A 16,238-nucleotide genomic window follows, 5' to 3' on the forward strand; every position below is an offset into this window, starting at 1 on the left:
GATGGTCATTGGAGCACCTCCACTAGTTCCATTTACACCAGCAGAGAATATGGCCCTTTTAAAAGAAAAAAAAAATCTAACTCCATTCTTTAAATTTCCTAAAATGGAAAGTGACTTTTGCATCATTTGAATGTAAATATGGGTAAGATCCTTATTCCATTAGTTCTAGAGATATCTGAACAGTGATTTTTTTTTTAATCTGGGAGCAATGGTACACATGTAATCTGCAATCCTCAAAGATGGAATCATGCATTAAAAACCAAACTAGTTTATTTATTTATTCAATAAACTTAATGGTTTTTAATGCTTCCACGTCCAATTTAAATATTAATATTGTATAAATAAATGTTTATTCTTACAACATTTATGTTCGTTGGTACTCATAATTTCTTTTTTACTACCTGAGTTCTCATTTAAATCACCTTGAAATTAATAAGGTTTTACTTATTGTAACAAGCTAAAACAAAATATAAAAATGTTCAAATGTGAATATATCATTGACAAGTAATTACAGTGATTGGAACATTCAAATACAAGGGGAATCCATACTCAGCTGGAAAGAAATGTTTTGCTCTTACTTTTTAGAAAAATCCATTTTCTATAATACAATGTGACAAACCATAGTTGATATTGTCCTTCTACTCCCCTTTGGTTTGGAAGCCATCATTGTAAATCTCAGCAGGATTTACTGCACTTCAACACCTATTACCTTACTTGTTTGACAATTGCAAATAACCTCATTTGCAGAATTTAAAAGGGGGAAAAGAAAAAGTCAAATGCTTAACAAAAACAAGCAAAAAAAAAAAAAAGCTGTGTACACATTCACACATTCACACTATTCCAGAAGTGATCAAATTAGGGTTGTTGCTTTATATAAATAAAAGGGATACAAATAAACTCATCTGTAAAACAAAAACAAACTCTACTTTCTACACACTCTGTAGTGGTTACTGTGAGGCAATTGATACATATTGGGTATATCTTGTTGTCTGACAAGCATTTACTGAGTTAAATGTTAGATGATCAGACTGTCTGTAGTGTTACCCAGCATGGGACCATCATAAGGGGAGGCGGGAGGAAAAAGTGTTGTCATGGGATAAGTAATGAAATTGGAGCTCAGAATGATTGGCGGGGTCCTCCTAAGAACAAAGGTTCTTCACAACGGTGAAATGCAGCAGGCATGGCCTTCATGTATCAGGCTAGGCAGGCCAACAAAATGGATGGTGCTTCTGATATTAACATAGCTTCGTCCAAGCATTCCCAAGAAATGTTTAAAAAAATTCTAAAACTATACTAATGGAGCAAAAAAGATTTCCTATCTATACAGCAGTCTCTTCATTTAAAAAAACCGTAATATACAAATTCCAATGACGTATAAAACAAAGTCAAAGATGTGAATGGCAGAGACATGGGTAAAACAGGAAGACTGATGCTACAAAGAAACTGCAAAAAACATATGTACAAGACCCTGTTTTTCCTCGTATTTTATAGATTGTAATGCATGTTTAACAGCAGCAGTCGAGGATGTAGTTCCAGGCACCAGACTGCACACTTAGCTCCTACTCCAGGGGGTTGGGGTCCCCCTTTGCATTTCTGTCACCAAATGACACTTGATATACTGGTCTCCCGTGGCAAGAGGGGCAGTATCGCACTGTTTGTGTGAGCCTCATCTGGATTCTGCTCTCTGTTAGTTTTTGTCTGCGGCCGCTGCCCATTGATGAGTGTCATAGGGATGTTGCAGTAGGTATGCTGGTTACCTATTGAGGTAAGAGGCAGGGTGCCAGTAGGAGGTACATCGTATTCATAGCTTCTATAATAGTGTTTCTGGCGCATCTGTGAATGATACGTATTATGAAAGGTGGAGCGCAGATCTGGATGGGCAGTGGCAAGAGCAGTGGAGGTGGCAGCAGCCATTGAAATTGCTGAGACCGTCTGCAGTTCCCCAAAGGGCCCCTGCTCACTGACATCTAAAACCTGCTCGTGTGTGATGGGTTCTATCCTCTTAAAAGGCATTTCGTACTGTAAACGTTTCCAGAATTTAGAATTCAACTTGTTGCATTTTGGTCCATGCCATTTAATGACAGTTAGAAGCTTGATGGTATGTTTGAGGGCCTCGACCTCCTGGTAGTTCATAATTCCCCGGAGTTCACTGCATTCAATCAGTATCACTTTAATTTCTCCAGTGACTAGCATGTTCCGAAGCCTGGTTTCCAGTTCGAAGATGCTCCAGCCTCTCCTTACCACATAATTTGGAGTCATGACGATGATCAGTCGCTTGCTTTGGTCTACACATCTTGCCACATCTTCAATGTAGGCTATAAAAAAAGACAGTTGCTCAAGATCAGTCGAAGCAAGTATCTCACCCAAAAACCTCGGTAGAAACAAATGGGCTAAATTCTCCTGTCCAGGAACAGTTGGCTGAACACTGAAAAGTATTGATTGCATACATTCATTCAATTTCCCCTCCCCCTGACGTGAATGGATTTCTATTCATCAGAATATTTGGGTACTGGCTAATTTTTTGTACAAATACCAACATCTGCACGTGAGCAAGGCTATGTATTATCATCATCATTCTTCTGTTTTAAAAGTCATTCTGTGTGGTAACAGAACAATGACCATGTGATTTAGGGGACCAATCATACACAATAAACTCACAAGTTACTCTTGTGTATATTGCAGGGTTGGACCCTTAGTCTGTCTTTCCCCCCCCCAGGCATCTACAATGTTGCCTCCTGTGAATTAATGCTCAGATTATTGCAGATCTTAACAACAACTTTGCTGCTAATGTGTCTATTTTTTTTCTTTTTAAGATAAAAGATTCATTACTGCCTTTAGTAAAAGTAAATTAGAATAATCCAGTAAGAAGGTGGCAGTTTGAAGGCTATATGGAAGCTATGGAGATGGACTTTACAACTTCTCACTAAAGCAGTAACTAAAATTGGGCAGGACTATGCAAAATAAACATGAACAAGTAGTAAATGAACAAAACTAAGCACTAATTAGCTAATTTTGCTCTCTAGGAAGATCTCCAGTAGCCACACCAAAAACTCATCTGCTGTGAATACTAACAGAATGCCATGGTATATAGCATTCCTTAAAAGAGACACAAATGTATCACTCCACTGTTGTACTAGTTTCAACACAAGTCTATTATCCCCCCTATAAAAAGCTTGATTAGTTTCTGGAATAAGCAAAGGGGGATAATAAACTTGTGTTGAAACTAGTACAACAGTGGAGTGATACATTTGTGTCTCTTTTAAGGAATGAGTCCTTACTCCGATTTTACTCAGTGCACATTCAGGGCCATGGGAATTTGTCCAAGTATGGACTGAATTAAAACAGATTAAGAACATCAGTATTTGATTCATAGATAGAAAGGCTCCACACCAAACCGTATAAAACACTGGTCTTGTCATGCTTTCCTGTCTATGTCTTTCCTGAACACTATCATCTTAACTGAAAATAATACCCAACCAAATACGCAAGTGATATTTTAGGGAAGAACAGAGGCAAGCCAACAAATATTTTAAAAGTGCACCTCGAAAATCAGATAAAATATTTTTTAAAATGATAGAGAAAACTCAGAGATAAGACTCTGAGGATATTATGATAGAAAGCACATTGTTGCAACATATATGTATTTTCTGTTTTCCTCATATAGGAAACACACACAAATGGCTGAATATAACTTACTTCCAGTGGGAATCAAATCTCTATCTGGTATGAACAACTTGTACCCATAATGCTTTTCAAGCATATCTGGTAGGATCTCAAGAGCAAATCGTTCTTCTTCCCCAGTTTCTTGATTCCACTGGTCTGGATCCACTTTGGTATAGGATAGATATGCATCATAATCTTTGTTGTCTAAAGAAAGAAAGAAAGAAAATGAGGTATTTGACTTGATCTTCAGACAATAATATGTTTTCACTAGATAATTTTGTGTCATCAGCAAATGCCATAGATAAACTATCTAGTTTTCACATCCAGATATGGGTCCTCTCATTTATCCTGTTTTGACGCTGATGGAGTTATCCCTAATTTACACAGATGTAAGAGAGCCCATGGTCTTACCCTGAAGGTGATTTGTGCATATATATTTGTATGGATGGCTATAAATGCAATCAGTTCATCTGTTTGTTTTTTGGTGTTATTTGAGCAGAGGGAGATAATTCCACTAAAAAATATAAAATAATGTAAAGCCTTTTCTAGTCTTGAAAAAAGAAAGTAAATATCTATGTTAGTGCAAAATTTGCATATTTAAACACCCAAAAGTCCAGAAATGAAATAGTTAAGGTTAATTAGCATGCACTGCATGTTTGTACGGCAATATCTTAGACTACCTTAATATATGCAATGCCTAACATATATACAGTGGCCAAGAACTCCCAGTCAAGCCGAATTGTCTCAGTGCAAGACTGGAGAAGTTGATGGAGGGCAAAGGTGGCTTTATGCCTTACTGTTGTTTTAACTTAAGTCTGCTGCCTAAAGTAACTGATCTAGCACCCAGGGCCTGCTGATTCTGCCCCACATCATGGGCCCAGAAGTGTTTAGTGTAAATGCTGCTCTATGCCACCCTCAGTTTCCCCTATGCAGGATGAAGGGAGTTAGGGGGGCAGGATGTGACCAAATATGTGCAATATAAACAAATAAAGGGCCCAATGCTGCAAAGATTTAAACACAGACGTAACTTTACTTATATGAGTAGTCTCATTGACTGTACATGAGTAAAGCTACTGACATGGTTAAGTTTTTGCAGCATTGGGCCCCAATGATGCAATTGAAATCATAATTAAAATATTATGAATGTTCTGACTTTTGACTGTTTAAATTTGCACACTTAATGCTGCCTTAACATAGGATTTGTATTTAATATGGTCTTTTTCATTTCAATCTGAGGGGAAAAAATCACCCTTTTGGGAAATTTGCTTGCTGTGCTTACTTGTAAGACTGAATGAAAGAAGCCATCATTAATTTTCATTAGGAGGTCAATAATGGCAAGTGCTCTGGAACCAATTCAGTGGAATAAGAGGTCACATTTTGATTTTTGTTGTGAAGAAAGTAGAGAAAAATCAATGGCAGGAGTAATGAAATGTTAACATCCTTTAATTCTCTAGACAGTATTATGCACCAGCCATAGAGAATATCAATTGCTTGAAAAGGAGGCCTGATTGAATATTCTACTGTGTGCCATAAGTAATGTTATATTCATTCAATGCTGAATTCAGCTATTTACTAACAACAAATCCTTTTCTCACTTTACTCCTTTTTACATTTTAACAGCTCCTGTTTAAAAAAGCATGCAGAATGCAGGACTAGTGCTGCCTGTCTATACAAAATGAATATATGACATTTTACATATTGTTCTGCTCCCTTCTCCCTGTGAACTGTACACTCTATACTCTAATATTTACAGATGATACAAATCATACCACAGCCACACTAGCAACTTTACAAGCATAACATTATATCAGTTCCCCATTATACTGTTTTGTACTTGAGCTGTATTTTCTTCCACATTGGAATCAAATATCAAGGAGGTGTGTTTGTGTGTGTACAACAGACCAGAAGATCTCCCTGAACTATAAACACTTTCTTCCTCGATAATTCCTTCAGTCATGCTTCACTGCAGTATTTGGAATATCAAAATTCATCAAGACAGAAACAAGTCTCATGTCACAAACCAATGGCTTGTGACTTCACTGAATGAATGAAATAGGAGGTAGAGGCTGCTTATAGAGGAGAAAGCATCTGATTACACAGAAATAGGTTGTATATCTTATATTATTCATCAGCAATAAGGTAAAGAGATTATTGGAAAACTACCACAACTAGCAGTATGAAACTTTGGTAATTTTACATTTAAAAAAAAAAGATGTTTGATTGAAAGGTGCTGTAGCATTACAAGTAGCAACAATAATGATACTTGCTTGAGCATGGCCATGGTACTTCAAACTTCCTTGATTGGGTATGTGACTGCATTAATTTCTCTAGGGGATACATTATAAGGAATAATGAGTATTCAGACAAACTGGTTTGAAGGCATCAGGGCATTTCCTATTGAGACAGTTTGTACATTTCTAATCTGAGGGAAAATTGTTCGCATTCTGTCATTGTTTTCTTGCTTAAATGCAACAGTGTAATATTTATTTCAACAACATCTTTCTTCTATACCATAGAGGGTCCAGCTCCAGTGTCTCCACTGACTACAACTAGGGTACAATTTTACAGAGACGTGATCTCTCAGACAACCAGATCACAGGTTAACTAGAACCATGCAGGTTAAAATTAACACCTTGACTTCCTACTATAACAGGGGTTCTCAAACTGGGGGTCAGGACCCCTCAGGGGGTCGCAAGGTCATTACATGGGGGAGGGGGGGTCGCGAGCTGTCAACCTCCACCCCAAACCCTGCTTGCCTCCAGCATTTATAATGGTGTTAAATATATTAAAAACAGTGTTTAATTTATTAGGGGGGTTGCACTCAGAGGCTTGCAATGTGAAAGGGGTCACCAGTAAAAAAGTTTGAGACCCACTGTACTATAAGGTAGAAGGCATCAAGTTCGGGTCATGGAGATACAGAATATCTAGTGAACATGTGTGCAGTATTCTGCATAATGCAAGGAGCAGGCAGCTGCATTCCTAATAAGACTTCATTTAGAATCCAGGGTAGTATATGTTTTCAAGTTTCTGTACTGTAAATTTACATGTAGAATTCAGGAGGTACTGAAGAATTTAAAAAACGTATTAATCTCAGATCTGATTATCTTAAACACAGACTGTCACCTTACACCTTATCATAGCAGTTAAGATGACTGGCTCTTGGAATCTCTCTCTGATGAGGGTCTCTGGCTTTGGAAATTGCTATCCTTAATTTTGTTCTTGCTTTGCTCTTTTCTATAGGCACCTAACTACCATGACAAATGTGCTGTGGATCTTAGTAAAACAGAATTTATTTTTAACTCTTTGTCAGAAAGAGTGACAAACAGAAGCACTTAGATAAACAGGCAACATGATTCCTTTGACTGTTCATTTTATAATTTAGAGAGACAAGGTGTGGGATGCAATATCTTTTATTGGACCAACTTCTGTTGGAGAAAGAGACAACCTTTTGAGCATACACAGAGCTCTTCTTCAGGTCTGGGAAAGGTACTCAGAGCAGGAGCAGCAGAAGTGCCCTAAAAGGAGTGGGGCACAGATGCCTGAACCATGGCCCCACCCCCATGCCATGCCACTGTACTGCCCCTTCTCCCTAAGCCCCCAACCTCACACCACCCCTGCCCCCATACCATGTCCCCGCATCACCTCTTCCTCTGGTCTGCCTGTTCTGGCGTGCCTGACTTAGAGGCCATGTCTACATACAAAATTAAGTCGACCTAACTTACATCAGCATATAGCTACCGCAGTAATTACATCACTTATGTATGTCAACACTTTGCTCCTTGTGTCGGCGGTGTGTGTCGTCACCAAGATAGCTTGTATCTATTGTACTGTTACTGTGGGGCATTATAGGAAGGCTCCTGAAAGCCAGTAACAGTTAACATAAACAACGCAGTGTCTACACTGACACTGCGTCGCCCTAACTACATTGACCTTGACGCTATGCCACTCATGGATGTGGAGTTATTAAGTTGGCATAGCTGGGCAGTTATTTAAGTTAAACATTTATAGAATCATAGACTCATAGGACTGGAAGGGACCTTGAGAGGTCATCTAGTCCAGTCCCCTGTATTCATGACAGGTCTAAGTATTATCTAGACCATCCCTGACAGGTGTTTGTCTAACCTGCTCTTAAAAATCTCCAATGATGGAGATTCCACAATCTCCCTAGCCAATTTATTTCAGTGTTTCACAACCCTGACAGGAAGTTTTTCCTAATGTCCAACCTAAACTGCCCTTGCTGCAGTTTAAGCCCATTGCTTCTTGTCCTAGCCTCAAAAGTTAAGGAGAACATTTTTCTCCCTTCTCCTTGTGACAACCTTTTATATACTTGAAAAGTGTTATCATGTCCCCTCTCAGTCTCCTAGTCTCCAGACTAAAAAACCACATTTTTTTTCAATCTTCCCATATTTTCTAGTCCTTTAATCATTTTTGTTGCTCTTCTCTGGACTTTCTTCAATTTGTCCACATCCTACCTGAAATGTGGCATCCAGAATTGGACACAATACTCCAGTTGAGGCCTTATCAGCATGGAGTAGAGCGGAAGAATTACTTCTCATGTCTTGCTTACAACAATCCTGCTAATACATACCAGAATGATGTTTGCTTTTTTTGAAACAGTGTTACACTGTTGACTCATATATAGATTTTGATCCACTGTGACCCCCAGAACCCTTTCCGCAGTACTCCTTCCTAGGCATTTTGTATGTGTGCAACTGATTGTTCCTTCCTAAGTGGGGTATTTTGCATTTGTCCTTATTGAATTTCATCCTATTTACTTCAGACCATTTCTCCAGTTTGCCCAGATCATTTTGAATTTTAATCCTATCCTCCAAAGCACTTGCAACCCCTACCACCGTGGTATCATCAACAAAGATTATAAGTGTACTCTCTATGCCATTATCTAAATCATTGATGAAGGTATTGAACAGAACTGGACCCAGAACTGATCCCTGCATGACCCCACTCAAAATGCCCTTCCATCTTCACTGTGAACCACTGATAACTACTCTCTGGGAATGGTTTTCCAACCAGTTATGCACCCACTTTATAGTATCTCCATCTAGGTTGTATTTCCCTAGTTTGTTTACGAGAAGGTCATGCAAGACAGTATCAAAAGCCTTACTAACGTCAAGATATACCACATCTACTGCTTCCCCCCATCCACAAAGCTTGCTACCCTGTCCAAGAAAGCTATTAGGTTGATTTGGCATGATTTATTTTTGACAAATCCATTCTGACTGTTACCTATCACCTTATTATCTTCTAAGTGTTTGAAAATTGATTGTTTATTATTTGCTCCATTATCTTTCTGGGTACTGAAGTTAAGATGACTGGTCTGTAATTCCCCAGGTTGACCTTATTTCTCTTTGTATAGATTATCACTATATTTGCCCTTTTCTAATCCTCTGAAATCTTTCCTGTTTTCCATGACTTTTCAGAGATAATTGCTAATGACTCAGATATCTCCTCAGTCAGCTTCTTGAGTATTCTAGGATGTATCAAGTCACTTGAAGACACTTAACTTGTCTAAGTAATTTTGAACTTGGTCTTTCCTTATTCAAGCCTCTGATCCTACCTCATTTTAACTGGCATTCATTATGTTAGATGTCCAAATTGCTACTACTTGCTACTAATCTTTTTGGTGAAAACAGAAGCAAAAAAGTCATTTAGCACTTCTGCCATTTCCATATTCCTCCCCCCCCACCCCACACATACCATTGAGTAACGGGCCTACCCTGTTCTTGGTCTTCATCTTGCTTCTAATGTATTTGTAGAATGTTTTCTTATTACCCTTTATGCCTCTAGCTAGTTCAAACTCATTTTGTGCCTTGGCCTTTCTAATTTTGTCCCTACGTACTTGTGTTATTTGTTTATATTCATCCTTTGTAATTTGACCTAGTTTCCACTTTTTGTAGGACTCTCTTTGGAGTTTCAGATAATTGAAGATCTCCTGGTTAAGCCGGGGTGGTTTCTTGCCATACTTCCTGTCTTTCCTATGCAATAGGATAGTTTGCTCTAGTGTCCTTAATAATGTCTCTTTGAAAAAGTGCTAACTGTCTTGAACTGGTTTTCCCTTTAGACTTGCTGTGCATGGGATCTTACCTACCAACTCCCTGAGTTTGCTAAAGTCTACCTTCTTGAAATCCATTATCTTTATTGTGCTGCTTTCCCTCCTACCATTCCTTAGAATCATGAATGTTACCTTTCATGATCACTTTCACCTAAGCTGCCTTCAACTTTCAAATTCTACTTCCCTAGTTAGATTGACGTAAGCTGCCTTGTGTTGACCTAATTTTGTAGCATAGACCAGGCCAGATTGTCACAATTAAACACAAGGTGGAACAGACTGTTTAGCATAAGGAATTAATACATGTTGCAAGAGACCATTCAAGATGAAGTGGGACATTAACACTTCTGCAGTCGTGGAACAAAGGAGGGATAGTGGGTTACTGAGTGTTGTAATGAGCCATAAATGCAGTGTCTTTATTGAGTTCATGGATTTTTAATATCTAGCAGAGTTATGAATTTAACCTTCCAGGCTCATCTTTTGAAGGTCCTATGCAGGTTTCCTTTGAGGATGAGGACAGAGAGGTCAAAGATGGAGTGATCATTTTGTGAAAAGTGTTTGCTGATCGATGATATGATGTTTTTATCTTTTATCATTTTTCTGTGAGTTCATTGGGGAGCATAATGATTGATTTGTTTCACCCACATAATTGTTATTGCAGCATTTAGTGCACTGGATGCGGTGGATCACATGTTGTGATTGTGTAGGACAACTGGATTACAACTGCCATGTCCCCATCAATAGTCATAGGAAAAAAGAATCATCTCACTGCACACCCAACAGTTAACAAAACCACACTCTTGACCATTACATTGATTGGTCGGGGGTGTGTGGGGGGGAGACTGACTCTGAAATCCCTAACAAATATTACATCCACCGTAATCTCTCTACCTCTCAGCGCACAGCAATACAGTCCCTGAAATACAAATCACCAGACAGTGACCAAACCAGCAGACAAAGCAGGTACCATTGTAGTCCTCAACCATGATGACTACCTCAATGAGGCTCTCTGACAGCATCTATTATAAAGAACTTGGAGAAGACCTCACATTGCAATTCACCCAGGAATTTAAGAGTGTAATCAAATCCTTCCCCAAACAACTCCAAGAGAAACTCTACAAAATCATACCCCACAAACCCACCCCAGGGACCTTCTACATGCTTCCCAAGATACAGAAACAAGGGAATCCAGGCAGACCCATCATATCTGGCCATGACCCTCTTACTGAAGGAATACTGGGACTCATACAAACCATCCTCAAACCACACAAGGCGCCACTTTACTCCAGTACACAACCAACTTCCTCCAGAAACTCTACAACATTAACAACCTTACTCAGAACGTCATCCTTGCCATCATGGATGTCATCTCCCTCTACATTAACATCCCTCACCTGGGTTGCAAATCAGTTCACACAAATTCAGCACATGAAAAAACAGAAACAAAACCAAAAACCCACAGCCAAAAGCAAAACCTAGAGACATGATGACAATACAATCTCCTCTTTCAAATGAGAATTTACTAATTTATCCTCATTAGCATAAGAAGTGCTATTAAAGCTGCCATCAGTGCATCTTCAGAATGAAAATGTGATTGATTGTTGCTTGCACTTTGGCTTTAAGTATAGATTATGCCATTTCAAAGATTTGTTTTTGTGAGGCTTGCATGCATTAGTGATAAACTGAATCACAGTCATTCACTGCCTGCTTCCTCCCACGCTTAGCATGAAAAACACCTGCTAATTACCACACAAAGACAAGGAAGCTGAAGACTTCATCTGAATCTTTTTGTTGGTAGAGATTAAAAGCAAACTCTAAATATCACCTTTATTTGTGAGAGCTCAATTTCCTTTAACTATTTGAAGATTGCTCTTTCTAACTATTTATCAGGGTAGCACACCTTGCACTGTATCAAGTTGGGCTGCACAATCACATTATATTATGTGAAGTGATTCAATCGACACAACCCTACATGACATATGACATCCTAACACAGCCCCATGAATATTTATAAACATGTAGCTGTAGAGGGGGAAATGATTACTACCATAGACATTTTTGTGAGCTGTTTATTACATGACTCATTTGAAACAACTAAAAAAACAAAGCAGGCAGTGAGGCTAGTTTGAACCAGTTTGCCCGCCCCCTATCCCCAGCATAGCTATGCAATTGAGGCCCCAGCTGCAAAGCACAAGTTCAGTGTATAGCTTACTCCATCTTAGCCTCCCTCAACCAACTCTGCCATGCCAACAGGGAATGGGGGGGGGGGGGAAGGGGAGAGAAGGTTTTCATTAGTTCCACACAGAGGGGACCAGTAGGGAATGAGTCCACAAATTCTGCTGTGTGGCAGATGCAATGTACTTGACCACAAAGCTGTTAACATGGAAAAACCAACACTGCTTGGACAAATGTCACAAGTAGCATTGCTAGGTCCAGGGTTTACTTTTAATGAACTTTACAGCTAGTTAGGCTCTTCATCTCTCTCATGTCTCCTGAAATCCTGTAGAGTAATTAATATTGACTGCAGAAACCTCTACTAGATTGAACAGAGCTGATCACATGCAGATTCCTTTGCTGCTAAATGTAGCCTTTAGCAGACGTTCCATTTCTAGATCAATGGGAAACTTGATGGATAACTAATTCTCCTCCTTCCCCAGAGTACATTTCAGCATAGTATAGATTCAGACATAACTAGGATTTCAAGAAAAGAAATAGAAATAAGAGACCAGATTCATCAATGCCATACTGATTCAAAGGCAATTTCATACAGCAAGCTTTGCTATTTTTAATTACCTTGGTTGATAAGAAATTATTTAAATAGGTATCGAGAGATTTTCCCAACGATTTTAGCCATTTCAAAACAATATTAACAAGTTCTAATTTGAGTGAGCTTCATAATTTGTGACTACACCGAATGTATTGCAGGCATGTATTTTCCATCTCCCTCAACATAGTGAAGAGTGCAATTGAAATGTTTGATTGACTGCATGGGCATCCAGAGAATCTAAAAGTCGTCACGAGTCTTTGCAAAATTTAAAAAAGTTTTCTTCCCCTAGCATTTATTGAAGGCTAATAGAAAATAGAAATTCCTCATGTATTTAAATAATGGTGAGTCAGTTTTAGTGTTTATGAAAGGAAGGGACTGTTAGCATTGGGGTAACCATAGTGCAAGCATTTAATGTGAAAAATTCCCTAGATATAGTAGCTCAGCTTTTTGAACAAAGACAATTATGCTAACTTATTTGGTGGCTTTGACACACGCAACATTTGGGATGACGTTGTTTCAATAGTGACTGAGGTTTGGATTTTAACTTTGTTCTCAACTGGTCAATGGCCCTGGTACATCTTACCCCCAACCACACGCATTCAAATAGCAAGTGAACCAATTCTGTAATGAGCTTTAATGTAGTTAATTAATTTGCTACCTTCCAATCAATTCATTAACTCTTTTTGAATTTTAGAAGCCTAAATCTCACGATACATTACTAAATTACACTGTTTCTAGGATATTTTATATGAATACTAATATAAACCTTTTCCCTAAAAAACTGAATTTCTGAAACACAGCTGATATTGCCTGAAAATAGGTAATAATTCAGAGCAGGTGAAAATCTGGTGTAAGAGATCTGAAAGATTAATAAGTGCCACTATTTCAAACATACAAATGTTATCATCTATATTTCTGCTGATTTGCAATTGTCAAAACTCAAATATGGCATTGATAGATACATGAGATAGAATATTATTTTATTAACAAAACCAAACTGAGTAATCTATTATTAATGGTAGATCTTTTGCTGAGCTTTATTCTAATTTCATATTCCTAATGAAATTAGAAAAAAAAAACATGTTTAGATGCACTCTCAGTTGCTCTCATTAACTGTAAAAATTTAAATTAAATTCTACTTCTGAAGATTTACTACTTGTTAAATAAAATATTAGATACATTAGAGTCTTAGAAGATTTATATGAAAACCCAAACACACCTATAAGAGTTTTAGAGTTCTAAAAAGATTATGACATTTAAAAGATAGTGATATTAACTATTCTCTCTATTGCTACAAAATGTTTACCAGTCGAATGCAAAAACTACAAAAGGAATATTACTATAAGGTATCCAAAGAATGAACATGCACTATATACTACCTGAGTGATCTATGAAAGGTCAGCAGACACTAAACACGAGGAAAAATATTGACTGCATTATTTTTTTGGATGAATTCATAGGCTAATGCAATTTGTGAACTGGGAGTCAGCCTTGCAAGGGTGAGGTTTGCTTTGCTTTTCTGGTCACAGGTGGGTAGCGTAGGTTGGGATTTTCTCAGTATCCTCTGTTGAAGCCATTTTTGTAGAAATAATTAAATAGTCTATGGGCAAGAGAAAGAAAGCGTCTCTATAGCCTGCTGCTTACAGTCCTCAACAAGCAGATGGGAGACCCAGGTTCACGTCCTTGTGCCAGTGACTAATTATTTATCCAAAGTGGAACAACTTGAACAGAGAGTCCCACATCAGAACACCCCATAGTCTGGTGCTTAGAGAACTCTCCTAAGAGGTGTCAGAGACCCCCTATTCAAATGCTTTCTCCCCATCAGGGAAACAGTTGAATTGAACCTGGGTTTTTCACATCCCAGCTGAGTGCCCTAACCACTGGGCTAAACCTTATAAGGGAGGCATTACTACCTCTTCCTTTGGCCACTTTGTGAATTCAACCTTGTAAAACTGCCTTGAAACAAAATGTTTCAGGTTGAATGAAATGGTTTGTTCCACCCAAAATAGACTTTTTCAATTTGATGAAATTTGTCAGAATTTTCAAATTCGGTTCAAACCCAACCTCTCCTCCCCCCCCCCCCCGAACTACCAGGAATCTGAAAAATCAGTTATTTAGTGAATTAGAATGAGGAAAAAATGGTTTGGAGACACAGACCCTCAGCCTATGTCTTGAAACAGGCTCCAATTTTCCTTAGGCTTAAAAAAAAAAAAAAAAGGATGGAAGGAGTACAGTCACTCATGTCCCTTCCCTAACATACAGCACTACTAACCTCAAGTTAAACCTGACAGATTGGGTTATGCCAGCTGCGATCTTCAAATCTCTCATATCTTTGAGACTACTCTGGGGTGAAAAGAACGTAATACACCTCTACCTCGATATAACGCTGTCCTCGGGAGCCAAAAGATCTTACCGCGTTATAGGTGAAACTGTGTTATATCGAACTTGCTTTGATCCACCGGAGTGCGCAGCCCCGCCCCCCCGGAGCACTGCTTTACCGCATTATATCTGAATTCATGTTATATCGGGTCGCATTATATCAGGGTACAGGTGTAGATGCTAGGGTGACCTTTTCTATTAGAACACTCCAAAGCATGTAAATAGTTGATAGAGCAGCTGGCTAAGGTCCAGAAGAGACCATATAGTGGAAATACCTACCCACACTTTCTATGCTATATGAAGGGCTTTGCTAACTCATATGCAATTTTTAACATGACAGTGTATACATTTGAACAGTCTTTTATTTCTATTCTATTTCTGGAACAGGTAGCCTATATCTGTCTTCTTCTTACAGTTAATCTTATAAAGAACATTACTATGATAATGTTAATTTTTTTGTGAATTTCAGTTAAAATTATGCCTTAATTGCAATAAAAAAAATTAGGGAGACACTAACAATAGAACCCATTTTTCTTTTAACTAATAAATTTCAGGGATACAAGCTACAAATCCCCATCTGCAGACATAAATTGTGATTTTACTCTTTGAATGACATTTCAAATGCAGCCAAATGCCTAAAACTAAAAAGATTTAAAGTGAGTCAACACTGAGACTATAAATTTTAATTAAGAGGAGAAATCCTCTTTTTGTATAATTCTATCACTAACTCTACTACTAACATTTGGAAGGATTAAAGCTGATTTTTGTGTAGCTGCTTTATTTGATAAAATTTGAAATTGATCTTCAAGAAATAACATTTCTTATTAGCAAACTGTGCCTGCAGTCAATTAGAACTCATATGCACACTTGAGGTTGTTACTGCAGTGTTATTTCATTGGTCCCCAGGGGAGATTCTGTAATTGGGAATGTGTCACTAGCTTCAGCAGCAATCGCAGAGTTGTCATACCTGTATGGCCTAATCATTAACAAAAATACTTTCCAAGATGCCTAGACCATTTGCAAAAATTATATCCCAAGGTATTAGTAGCTAATTCATATTAAAAGATTCTCAAAGGTGTCTTCCTTTTTTTCATAATGCATGGGCTTGTCTACACATGGCGTTGTTCCTGATTACCTCCACATGTTTCAGAATAAGAAGTGCCTTGTTCCTGTTCAGCTTAACTCACAAACCACAGAAGTTATTAACAACTATTGTTGACCTTCTTTTGTCTTGACAAAATCTGATGTGGATGATCCCATGTGAACCTTGCCAGTATTTTGCTGCAGAAATGGGGGTGAAGGAGAAGGTGCTGTAGGGAGGTGGTTTATATAAGTAGTCCCACTTCCAACAGTGATTCCAAG

General features: G+C 38.2%; 1 protein-coding gene across 1 annotated transcript in view; it reads right to left on the minus strand.

Annotated features, from left to right (window-relative positions):
• Positions 1-1,596: 1,596 nt before the first annotated feature.
• IL1RAPL1 (interleukin 1 receptor accessory protein like 1) overlaps positions 1,597-16,238 on the minus strand; it is a gene marked incomplete at its 5' end in the record, with an annotated part of 543,011 nt that continues 528,369 nt past the window's right edge. The window contains 2 exon segments of the mRNA XM_065423246.1: positions 1,597-2,315; positions 3,697-3,867. Coding sequence (XP_065279318.1) covers positions 1,597-2,315; positions 3,697-3,867 — 890 coding nt within the window.

This window comes from Emys orbicularis, chromosome 1 (genome assembly GCF_028017835.1).
Source record: "Emys orbicularis isolate rEmyOrb1 chromosome 1, rEmyOrb1.hap1, whole genome shotgun sequence".
Classification (NCBI taxonomy): domain Eukaryota; kingdom Metazoa; phylum Chordata; order Testudines; family Emydidae; genus Emys; species Emys orbicularis.